This window comes from Schistocerca serialis, chromosome 1, assembly GCF_023864345.2.
Source record: "Schistocerca serialis cubense isolate TAMUIC-IGC-003099 chromosome 1, iqSchSeri2.2, whole genome shotgun sequence".
Classification (NCBI taxonomy): Eukaryota; Metazoa; Arthropoda; class Insecta; order Orthoptera; family Acrididae; genus Schistocerca; species Schistocerca serialis.
The window spans coordinates 894,618,635-894,630,766 of NC_064638.1; the positions used below are offsets into that span (position 1 = coordinate 894,618,635).

Here is a 12,132-nt window from a genome sequence, read left to right on the forward strand (position 1 = left end):
GGAGAGAACCAGAGAAGGGGAAAGGATTGATGCCTGCATTGATGGAGAACAGTGTGCACTGAGAGTGAGGGAATGTGAGTTGGGAGTAGGTGATGGCACAGAAGGAAGATGTGGAACTAGGTTAGGGGTGTGGGGACAGTAAGTTACCATAGGTTGAGGCAGAGATAATTTTGGGAGTGGAGAATGTGTTGTGTAAGGATAACTCCCATCTGTTCCATTAAGAAAAGCTGGTGGTGGAGGGGAGAAGCCAGACAGTCTGGGTTGTGAAACAGCCATTAAAATAAAGCATGTTATGTCCAGCTACATATTGTGCAACAGGATGATCCAATTTGCTCTTGGCTACAGTTTAGCAATGGCCATTTGTCATGGTGGATAGCAAGTTAGTAGTCTACCAGTAGGAAAAGCTGAGCAGTGATTCAAGCAGAGCTGGTATGTGACATGGCTGCTTTCACAGGTGGCCCGGACATGGGGTAGGCTAAGCCTGTGACAGGACTGGAATAGGAAGTGTTGGGTGGATGGATTGTGCAGGCCTTGCACCTGGGGCTTCCACAGGGATATGATTACTGTGGGAAGGGGTTGGGTGTGGAAGTGGTATAAAGATGTGCTGGGATGTTGTGGAGATTGGTTGGATGATGGAACACTACTTCCAGAGGGGTATGAAGGATCTTGGGTAGGCTGTCCCTAATTTCAGGGCATCTTGATAGCTAATCAAAGCCCTGGGGAAGAATGTGGTTCAGTTGCTACAGTCCAGAGTGGTATTGGGTGTTTTTTTGGGTGGGGGGGGTGGGGGGGGGGTTGCACTCATTTTGTAGCTGGTTCTTGGGAATGGTAGGAGGATTTGGGGTGTGTGAGGATATGGCACGGGGAATGTTCCATGGGGATAGTGACGGTGGAGCCATCAGAGAGGATGTGGTCATCGTCCAGGAAAATTCTCGGAAACAACATTAAAATAATAACAAATTCCTTCATTTAAATTAAAATACCTTAATTTAAAAACTTGCATGAAGTTTGCTTTCCACTGAAATATTTTGGAATAAACATTGTAACTAAAAGAAATGGTTTCATAAAATGTGCATGGTGTGAACACTATGTATGTTTCAAATGTTTTTCTTCAATCTTTATCACCATAAAAATATTATGTAACTTTTAATAATAAATAAAAAGCAGATAATTAACTGCTACAATTTTCAGAATGTTTACTTTCATTTAAATCTTTGCCCAGTTATGTAAATTGACTTTTTAAATATATTAATTAATTAAGTATTGTAATGAAATTGAATATACTAATTTTACATATATAAACTGAGTGCTCTAAATACATTTAATTTTTTTAAGTTACAGACTAACAGTGCAAGAATTAATATAAAATGGGGGGGGGGGGGGGGAGAGGAGGAAGCAACCACAATTGAATTGAACACAAGCCTGTGAATTGACATTCGATGCTCTTGACCATTGTTGCACCACAGCACTAACAGAAACATTGTTGCTTAAAATCCCTTACATTGTACTTGAATATCTTCAGAGAGCGTTTTCTCTTTTCCTGTGACCCAGTGAAGTGAGATACTCTTTTGGAAGGGTTGTCTGCCTGGTTCTATCCACAGTTTGAACCAAATTGGTGAGATCTGCCCCAAGCCCTCCCCTTGTTAGTAAAACATTTTTATGATATTTCTGTGTGTGTATGTGAAGGATAACAAACTGAAACCTTGCCTAAATAACCCCTACGTGTATTCCACAAATACTCTATTTCACTGAGTAGCTGCTTCCTTTGTGTAGTGCACCCCCTGACCTATGAAGCAGCTTTTGTAGTATATATTAATGGAGACACAAGTGGCACTGTGTTCACCAGTTATATTACTCAGCACCGACTATCAACACAAGTATTGGTTTTGTTTAAAATTAGTTCATTTCAATGAGTACTTGAATAAAAAGTTTGTTTTTTTGCAGTACCACTGGTATCTCGGATGTGTCCAAGTGATACCTATAAAGTGTATAAACAAGGCTCAAATGTACGGATTGATACTACTCTTCTTGGATTTGACCAGACTAACTGGCAGAGAGGAAATAGGAGCTATATATTTAAAGGACAAAGTAAGTTGTCCACATTTGACTTATGACAATAGTTTATGCATTTTGTAGCTTTGTTAAATGTAGTAATTCTGTAATAAATTTGTTGTTGAACTTGTTACTTTTACTGCATTATATAATAATGTTTTGGTTTCAATAAAACTTAGTTTTTCTGCTTAGAAGACTAAATGTCACTTCTTTTTTTAATTTGTTTAGAACCAGCTACACATCGTGCTCTTATGTTTCATTAATACTTGCTACATCATTACTGGCTGAAGTTAAAAGCAAAAAGTACAGTGTTGTAAATGAGCAGGTTATCAAGGAGTTGGATCTTTATTCCACTCTCTGTCTCCATACAACTTTATTTCTTACAGCTCTGTTATCTGTAAAAGAGTTTGTAGATATTTCCACAAGCTTCTGATTATGTTACCATCATTGATAAGAATCCAGCTAAATAGGAGTTTACTGAAAATATTTCACGTCTGCAAACTAATCCCATTTTACATGTGATCTCATTCGTTTTGTTCTGTAAAAGGGAAAGCAGGGAGAAAATGTCCAATAAGTAGTGACTTATCCTTGTTATGGTAATGCAATGAATAGAAATATAACACTTTTCACACATCATGTTTTTCTTCTACTTGGACTTCCTGATCAGTTATTTCAGTTGCTGAAAAAAGGGAAGTATAAAATGAATAGCTAAATTGTTGACATGTATTTGGATGCTGGATAGACTTACTGTATGTGTTATTTCTTAATTTCAACAGACATAGCAACTCCCACAGTGATCCGCTGTGATAGAAGCTATATTTTCAAACTGCAGACAGCTGAAACAGGTGATGAGAATTTCGGCCAAATACATTTTTCTTTTATTTTTGCATTGAGTTGCTTCTTGTACTCTTTGTAGCACTCTAGCTGTAAAGCACTTTCCTGCAGAAGTTGTTGAAATGTCTTAGAAAGTAAATTTAATTCAGTTTGGTTCTCTGGCACTGGAAGTTTAATTTCAAGTATTAATCCCTGTAGATTGTATGGAATTTCACGATGTGATCAAAGTTTTGGTTCATTACAGGTATTACCAAAGTAGCCTCATCAAACGTAAATGTTTGCTTGATTTTCCTTGCATTTCTCATTTGTGCTTCTTTGGTGGTTTGATGGGCATGTTTCAATGAAGTACATGTGATATTCGTTTGTTCTTTTAACTGTGAAATGGTTTGTAATGCAGACTGAAGTATCACCAGTCTCTGCATACAAGAAACAAATTGTAAGAAGAATTTTTAAAAATTACATTTAACACATCAGAAGTTTAGGTCTGTTCATGTATTGGGTTTCTGTAATCACTGTTGAAAAGTGTTGTATTTTGTGTGTTCTTTGCAGGTATTTAATTGGTTCTGATTCTGTCCAAGTTGACCATTGTTTTGGATATGGCTTTTCTTCCATTTCTTATTGAGTATAATTTTTACACAAAATCTTTGTTGGTCATTTACTCGGTCATTGCCCAGGGTTTCAAGTAGTTTTTAAATCTAAAAGACAAAATACATTTTGAAGTGCATGAAACTGCAGGTTTGCACAGGTGTTTAAGTTGTTTTATACAGTAAAGATAATTCGATGAAATGTTCAGGAACTAAAAGCCATGAAAGAAAGTAAATGTTGACACATGATGTAAATAGATATTGCTTATGATTTTTGAGAGTTTCAGCATATTAAATCTGTGTTGATGACTTTATTTTCATTTGTATCTTCAAAAACTGGAAATTACGGGAGCAAAGGTTTCATAAGTATTATCTTTACATTTTATTTGTCCTCAGACTTACATATAACTGTTTTCATATACTAAATGCAGTTTGCTGAACTGTATCTATTGTGGGATTGAAAAAGAGGAAGGGGATGCAGTAACACATTGGTTCTAGTGACATTAATTCTACAGGTTCATCATGACTGGCTGAAATTAGCATTATAACTCTATAAATTTGGCTCTCTGAGCAACATCAATCCAGTCTGCTTTCAGTTCAGCCTTCTCTTTTCCAGTTATTGATGAGGAGACCTGAGATCCTGTACATGGTGTCAGATTGTGTGTGTGTGTGTGTGTGTGTGTGTGTGTGTGTGTGTGTGTGTGTGTGTGTCAGTTGTTCCCAGAGTGGTCTTCTTCTCAAGCATAAAATTAGTGAATTTTTCAAAGATATAACTCTACTACAAACAAGTGTAGGTAGTGGAATTCATTAGGAAGTAGTAGTATTTTCAGTTCCTTTATTGGAGGTCCAATAATATCTCAGCCTTCATCAAATTTTCTTGTTTACCTTTTGTTTTCATATTAGTATAATGTTTACAATTTAACATTATCACTGTTGCATAGAGTAAAAATGTTGCATTAATGTAATTTATAGGCTGCCCCTTTTACGAAGAGTGGTTGTATTCGTATATTTGCAGAATGTTGCATCATTGAAATGTATGATAAACTTCTCTTCATTGTGTTGTATTAGCTTTCCTATGATTCAGTGCAGAAATTGTTGATATCTACAATAATCAATTTTTGTTTGTATAACTGCTTGTATCAAATTATTAAAGTTACGTGTGTGTGTGTGTGTGTGTGTGTGTGTGTGTGTGTGTGTGTGTGTGTGTGTGTCGACTAATACCCCAAATTGAAGAAAATCCATCTTACTCTAAGGCTCATATGCAAGGATCAGTCAGTGCCCAGTGAACCACTGGCATGAATGTAATTTGAGACACTTTTAGGGAGAAAGGGATTGAACTCTCCAACATTATTATCAAAATATATAATAGTGATGTGATGTGGTCCTTTGTAAGGTTTAATTGCTCTTAAAATCTCGTCCTACATATCTAGACATGTTTGGTTTGGTTTTTAGTTGGCTTAAGCCTTTGTAAGAAGGAAGGTGTATGCTCTGACATCTTGGTTAATGGGAATATGTTTAGATGATTTTCCCCTCCCTCATAATAAAATAATAGTTTTCCCTTTCATGTTTTTCCTTATATTCTATCCACACAATTATAAAGTGTTCCACATTTTGATAAGGTCCTTTTTACACCCTAGAACTAATATTTCTGCTTCAAATTTTTTGAAATCAACTTCAGCAGTGGTCATGAGAAGATATTGCCACTCACTGTTAGATAATAGGATATATTTTGACATTTGTTATGGGCATAAATTAAGGCATGTACAGTAATAAATGATTTTTTAAAAATCGTTGCACCATGGAATTACTAAGCAAAATGATGTGTATGGACAAATAGTTCTGAGATGTACTTTTTCTGTTTGATTGCTTAGGTCAGTAATTAGGTGCTTCTTATGTACAGCACTAAAGAAATACTATGCTGCTACACGATGAGTTGAGTGTGCATACCTTGTAAAATTTACTTCGATGATTTGTTCTGATATTGAAAGTAGCATAGTTTTTGGTGCTACAATGCTTCAACTGTATGTTAAATACATGTGATATTGGATTGCACGTATTTCATAGTGGTAGAAGCAAGTTTATGTTTGAGAGTTTACACTGACTTTACAGTGCCGCAAAACTGATATTTGTGCCCCTTGATTCTAATCCGCAAGTAAGCAAATGCAAAACAATAGGATATAAAGTTCAATTGATTTAGTCCATCGTCAAGTTAAACCTGATGAAAAAAATTTTGCAATGATATATTTGTTTTGTGAGATACTTTTGTGTATACTACTGCTAATTACATAAATCCATCGTTTGTCTCTAATACATTAAGTTTCTTGATGAAATGTTAAGTGTTTTTTTTGTGCTATGTACAGTGTGATTACTTGCAGTGCTGCGAAAAAGGATATGCAAAAATATGCGGTATTTATAAAGTAGTTTTTCGATTATCCTCGACCCTTCCAGATTCAACTACAGATTTCCTTTTTGCTATGATGATATGAGGTGTTCCTTGAATCATACATAAATTTAGTATCTAATTTATTCCTAGGTATTCAGAATCTTGATTCCTTGTTAGGCATTAAGAGCAGGAGAAAGACAAATTGATCGTGGAAGAGTAGTTATAACATGTTGGACTTAAATAACTCTATCAGTATTGGAGTTTACATTACCTTTATTTAAATCATTTCACACACACACACACACACACACACACACACACACACACACACACACTTCTGCGTTCCATCTCCTTCACTCTTTTTCATCTCCTCCTCCTCCTCCTCCTCCTCCTTTGGTTCCTGAAAAATAGATGTCAAACTTCATAGCTTCTTGTGCACTAGTGCAAACAAAGTGATCACAGGCTCTGTCTTTGAATATTTTATCAGGTGATTCTGCTGTTATGATGGAAGTGGATCATGAGACAAAACAAGTCTATGTTGAACAGATGCGTATGATATCTCCAGAAGAACTTCAGTTCCTACAACCGTCAGAAGAAGCAATTTCGTCACGTCTTACAACACCTATTGTTACAACTTATATAGATACGGATAAAATTAGTTTTGAAAGGTAGGTGATAGTAATGCACACTATCAGATAATAACTTTTATTATCAGTAAATGTAAATACAAGATCAACAGATAGAATAGATATTGCAGGAAATGCCAGTAAAAGAACATCAAATGTTTCAAACTGCCGCCTCATCTGGCTGTCGAGTCCCGAGGTCACCTTAGCCGCTCCCAGTGCGGTTTCAGGCGTTACCATTCCAGTCTTGACAACTTAATTCACTGGAGATGGTGATACAGGAGTCCTTCTTATTCACTGGAGGTGGTGATACAGGAGTCCTTCTTATGCTGAAACCATTTAGTTTGTGTGTATTTTGACCTTGAAAAGGCGTATGACACTACTTGGAGGTACAACGTCCTTTGCCAACTTCAAGAATGGGAACTACGTGGACGCCTACTGCTTCTGATCCAATCCTTTCTCGAGGACCGGAGTTTTCGTTATCACATTGGTGATGCCATGTCTGATTGCTTTGTTCAGGAGAATGGTGTGCCCCAGGGCAGTGTCCTCAGTGTACAATTGTTTGCCATCGCTATCAATGGCATTTCCTCTGCAGTCATAAACCCTGTCAGATGCTGCTTGTTTGTGAATGACTTTGCAATCTTTACTCTTCCTCTGATCTTATGGCGATGACGAGGCAGCTACAGCTGACCATTAGGAGGCTGGAAACTTGGGCCCAGACAACTGGTTTTCAGTTTTCACCTGAGAAGACTGTGTGTGTCAATTTTAATCATGCTTGTTGGAGTTTTAGCCAACCAGAGCTTACAATGGGAGACCGTATTTTACATTTTCAAGACACTGTGCGCTTTTTGGGTTTATTATTTGACTCGAAATTAACATGGTTCCCACACCTGAAAGATCTACGAACAAAGGGCTTCCAGTTGTTGAACATAAGGCAGAAAAACATGGGGAGCTGACAGATTCCGGCTCCTGCATTTTTATAGGGCATTTGTTCGATCACACCTAGACTATGGCAGCATGGTCTATGGATCGGCCTGACCTCCTACATCAGGATGTTAGATGCTGTCCACCATGAGGGCATTTGGGTATCGACTGGAGCCTTTCGGACCAGCCCAGTTCAGAGTCTGTGTGCAAAGGCTGGTGAACCACCCCCTTGGATTCGGCACCATATCCTTTTGGCTTAACAGGCACCGAAAATCTCAGCGTCACCTCAGTCATTGGCATTAGTTCAGTGGTTCAACCCACCTTCAAATGTCTGTTCAGGAATCAGCCCCAAGCGACCCAGCCGTTTGATATACGTGCTACGGACTGTCTCAAGGATCTGGATCTTACGGGCATGAAAATACACACCCAGGGATGGCATGCACTGCTGCCTTGGTGTCTTCAGAGGCCCAAAGTGATTTTAAGCTTGACACAGTACACGAGAAGTTGTACTCCAGATGTGGTTTTTACAACTTTGTTTTCATCTGTTTTAAGTACGTACCACAGTTTTATCATTATTTATACAAATGGATCCCAGCAGGAGAATGCTCTCGGTTGTTCTGTGGTTTTCCCTGTTGGGATTTTTAAAGTGCGTCTTCCAGAACAATTTACAAATTATGATGCGGAGTTGCATGGCATTCTGCCGGCACTGGAGAAGGTTCACAGACATCACCGTACGAGTTTCTTGTCTGTTCCGACTCTCTTAGTGCACTGCAAACACTTCACCAAATGTATCCGATAGATCCACTGATTCAGCTCATCCATGACTCCTTACAGTGGCTCCAACGCTGTGGCAAGGAGGTGATCTTTTGCTGGGTACCTGGCCATGTTGAGATATAGGGTAACGACGTGGCTGACAAAGCTGCCAAGGAAGCACGTTGGGATGGTGCTGCCCATCAGTGTCCCATCCCGTTGCAATCTCATTTTCTGACAGACGCATTGTGCGTCAGTGGGAGACTTATTGGTTGCAGGTGTCAGACACAAACTGCGGTCGCTCAAGTTGACCACAAACGCTTGGTGGATTTTCGTGTCAGGCTCGCCACCGGAAGGAGGTTTTGCTTACCAGACTGCGCATTGGGCATAGCCCTTTCACACATGGCTTCCTCCTCTGGCAGGAGGATCCACCATTCTGTGAAATTTGTGGCGTGCCACTTTCAGTTCAGCATATTGTGGCTACATGTGTCCTGTATACTTATATTAGGGCAGCCCTCGGTCTCGCTGGAGATCTGCCCACCATCCTCGCAGATACTGATACCAGTGGTAGCAGAGTGGTGAAATTTTGTGAACCGTCAGGCCTCATTCCTAAACTGGTAAGGAAGGGCAGCAGACTTTAGTACATTATAAACTGCTCCGCAAGTGGGGACAGACCCATGAGATTTCATGTTGACTTTTCGTCAGAACGGTGATGGCCATGATGTTGAGCACTCCCTCAACCCAAATAATCATAACCATCATTCTGTGGATGACTGCTTTCTTTCTGATGTTCTTAGGTCCTGTTGGAATTTATCTTATTAACACGCTAAGACACTTCTAATAGATTTTGGCCAGATTATGTTGTTTTATGTACTTTAACAACAATTTTAATGTGCAGGATTGAATTAATAACCATTTAATTATTGCTCATTCTTTGAATATTATTGTTCATCTACGATTGGAGGATGCAAGTATTTGTTAGCGAAAATAAAGGAAATTTTTGCAATACATCGTAGAGTGCTGGTGGAGAAAATTGTGCATCTTAGTTGTTCATATTTCTTCTGTTTAATACTGTTTAACTTAAAATCTGTTCTCAGGAATAAGTCAGGTATTTGGGGATGGCGATCTGACAAAAGTGAACCAATCAATGGGCATGAATGCAAGGTCTTTGGAGCTAGCAATGTAGAACTCGTTACCAAAACTCGGACAGAACACCTTACAGAAACAGATAAAGCAAAAGCGAGATCGCCAAAGACACCATTGCAGTCATTCCTTGGAATAGCAGAAGTGGAAGAAAAACAAGTGGTACCAGAAGCAAATAATGTAAGTAGCCCCATGAGATTTATGTAAAGACATTATCTTATAAAACTACTACATAAATTTTAAAAAATTAAATGTAGAAAAAAGGAATAGATAATTCATGATCGTCTTGTAGCTGAGGATGACTCTTGCTTGTCTCTTGTATTTAATGTTGTTTTTCTTTATAACCGACATGTAGGCATCTTCAGTGGTCTACAAAGGAAACAGCTTATAATAATTATTTGCTTAATTATTTTGTTTTGAATTGTGTGATTTACTGTTGCCATGTTTTTCTTCATTCATTGCGCTGGTTGTGTTTAATTGAATGAAGATACCACAAAAGAAATAATGGAAGGAGTGACTGTAGCCATTCAGAGTGTTGGGTAGTCAACGAGTATATAAAAAAGACTGAAAAATTTGTAAAATGACGTTTCTTGCCTAACACCTATTCAGCCACCAGACAACTTATAATTAGACACATGTAGTAAGTAAACAAAAGACTCTAAGGCTAGGCATATACTGGGCTGTAGTGCAGCACAGTGAAGGAGAGGCAGGTTGGCTAAAATAAGGCAGGGTAGCAAAGTGCAAGTCAGGTACGTGTAGCTACAGTAGTCATAATTCCCTACTGGAACCTGGTGGTGGTGGCGGTACTGTTCCTTTGTTGGTGCAATAAATTAAAAATGATTGACTACAAATAAACCTTCTAAATCAGCAGGGCTTAAAACAAAAGTCAACTGTACTAACAGCAACATTTGATGTGAATCACAGATTTACTGCATTTGATATAGGGCTAATGACTGTTTATTGATGGGAATGTAAATGTAAATACATTGTTAGATGCAAATAGGAGGAGTGGAACAGCTGAATTGTCTGTCCAGATCAAATAAACTATTAAGGGGTAATAATGCTGTGTGTTCTAAAGGGGGTTGAAGTATTTCCGTTGCTTGAAAATCTGATGTGACGTGCAGTGGCCAAGTTTCTGGTAATTATGGCAACGAAGTGTTCATTACAGACAGGTGTAACCACTACAAACAGTAGAAACTGCCAACAATCCAAATGCACATTGGTTTGGAATATTCAGGAAACTTCTTGAAATTAGTCGGTAAATGATGTGGTAAAGTTTGGATATGTAGTTCACAACTACACATCAGTAAATATGCTGTTGTAGGAAGGTGACAGAGGCACTGAAGAGTGACAAAAAAAAACCTAAAAACTAACTTTATCCATTGCAGCAAAAATGCAAGCCAGAACTGCAATGTAAGCTTTTATAATAAGAAACAGCTGTAAAATTTACTTGTAATGTCAGGCTGCAAATTTCACCAAAGGCTGCTACTATGTTTATTTTGTTGGCTGGTACTAATTTATTTTTAAGGTAATTTTCTGTAGCAGTACTTCACTTATTTCTTCAGCTATCCTCTCACACACTGAATTTTTAAGAGTTTTGTCCGTACAATTGGGATAAGTCACGTGGTACAGAAGAAGATTTCTGCACAATAGTTCTATCGAATCTTCTGAAATCATAACAATTAGCTGTAGAATGAATTCACTGTACAGCACGTTGCCACTGCCACAAGCTCTATGCAGGAGTTGAAGTAGGTGGCAGGCATGCTTGACAGTGCGTGCTGCCCCTATTAAAAAGCACATGACACAGAAAACAGCTTGCCCTACCTATATTGACTGTGTCCCCGTACACAACCAGCCTAAAAGTAGTAACTGAAAAGGGAATGTTGCCCAGTCATTGTGAGTCAGTTGACATACAATAAGCAGTCATAGCACCATCTAACAGGTATCTTGCCACATGCAGTAGTAGTTGTGTATGGCACATAGAGTGGAGTTGGAGGTTTGGGAGCGGGAGGGGGGGGGGGGGGAGATAGGTGGCTCAGGAGAGAAATATGTGGTTAGAGACTAATGAATTGAAGTCAGAGGCATGAGAAAAGGTATAGAGATCAGAATAGAATGGGGGCTAGTTGATATCGACGCCATGAGGAATGCGGGATTGAAGGATGTGTTGTAAGGACAATTTCCATCTCTCTAATTCAGAGGTGCTGATATTGAGAGAGGGGATTGAGATTTGGAAGCAGGCATTGAAACTGAGCTTTTGGTGCTACAAAACTTTGTTCTGCAGTTTCCTAGCCCAATGCCTCAAATAACTTTTCACGTGTCTTTTTACAGTCATCTCACATGTCAATTTTTCTATTTTCCTTTGATATGTTTCTCACTTTTTCCTGTTCACATTGACATCCCAGCTTTATCTCTGTTGTTAGTCTACAGTGTTTTCCTCCCGATATCACTTGCTGATGTCTTTTGTATTTTTTCCCCTCCTTATAGCTAAATCCCATTACTAACTGACCCCTTCACTAAAAACCACCCCACATCCTGATTCTGAAATACTCTGTTTATCCATGGAATCCCCTCTCAATATCCTAACGATAAAGATTCCATTCTTCAGATGTCAGCCTCTTTCTTTAACGACATCTTGCAAGTCTTCAGTTCATTCCAGTCCCTGTCCTCACAAACCTAATACTAGAAAAACAAATTTTCATAGTACAGACATCCCTGACCTGACTCCGTTCTCTTCTTAAGATATACTTCCTGTTATGTGTCTCAAATACTTACCAACAATGTAAGGAAGACATAGATTGCTACCTACCAGAAAGATGACATATTAAGTTGCAGCAGGCAC

General features: G+C 38.5%; 1 protein-coding gene across 3 annotated transcripts in view; it reads left to right on the forward strand.

Annotated features, from left to right (window-relative positions):
- LOC126411582 (ankyrin repeat domain-containing protein 13D) overlaps positions 1 to 12,132 on the forward strand; it is a 141,253-nt gene that overhangs the window by 58,424 nt on the left and 70,697 nt on the right. For 2 of the 3 annotated variants that reach the window (XM_050081374.1, XM_050081376.1), the window contains exons 5-8: positions 1,945 to 2,088; positions 2,829 to 2,897; positions 6,341 to 6,521; positions 9,248 to 9,473. In XM_050081374.1, the coding sequence (XP_049937331.1) occupies positions 1,945 to 2,088; positions 2,829 to 2,897; positions 6,341 to 6,521; positions 9,248 to 9,473 (620 nt within the window). The remainder of the gene's footprint in view (positions 1 to 1,944; positions 2,089 to 2,828; positions 2,898 to 6,340; positions 6,522 to 9,247; positions 9,474 to 12,132) is intronic. The other variant, XM_050081375.1, reaches the window with a different exon arrangement.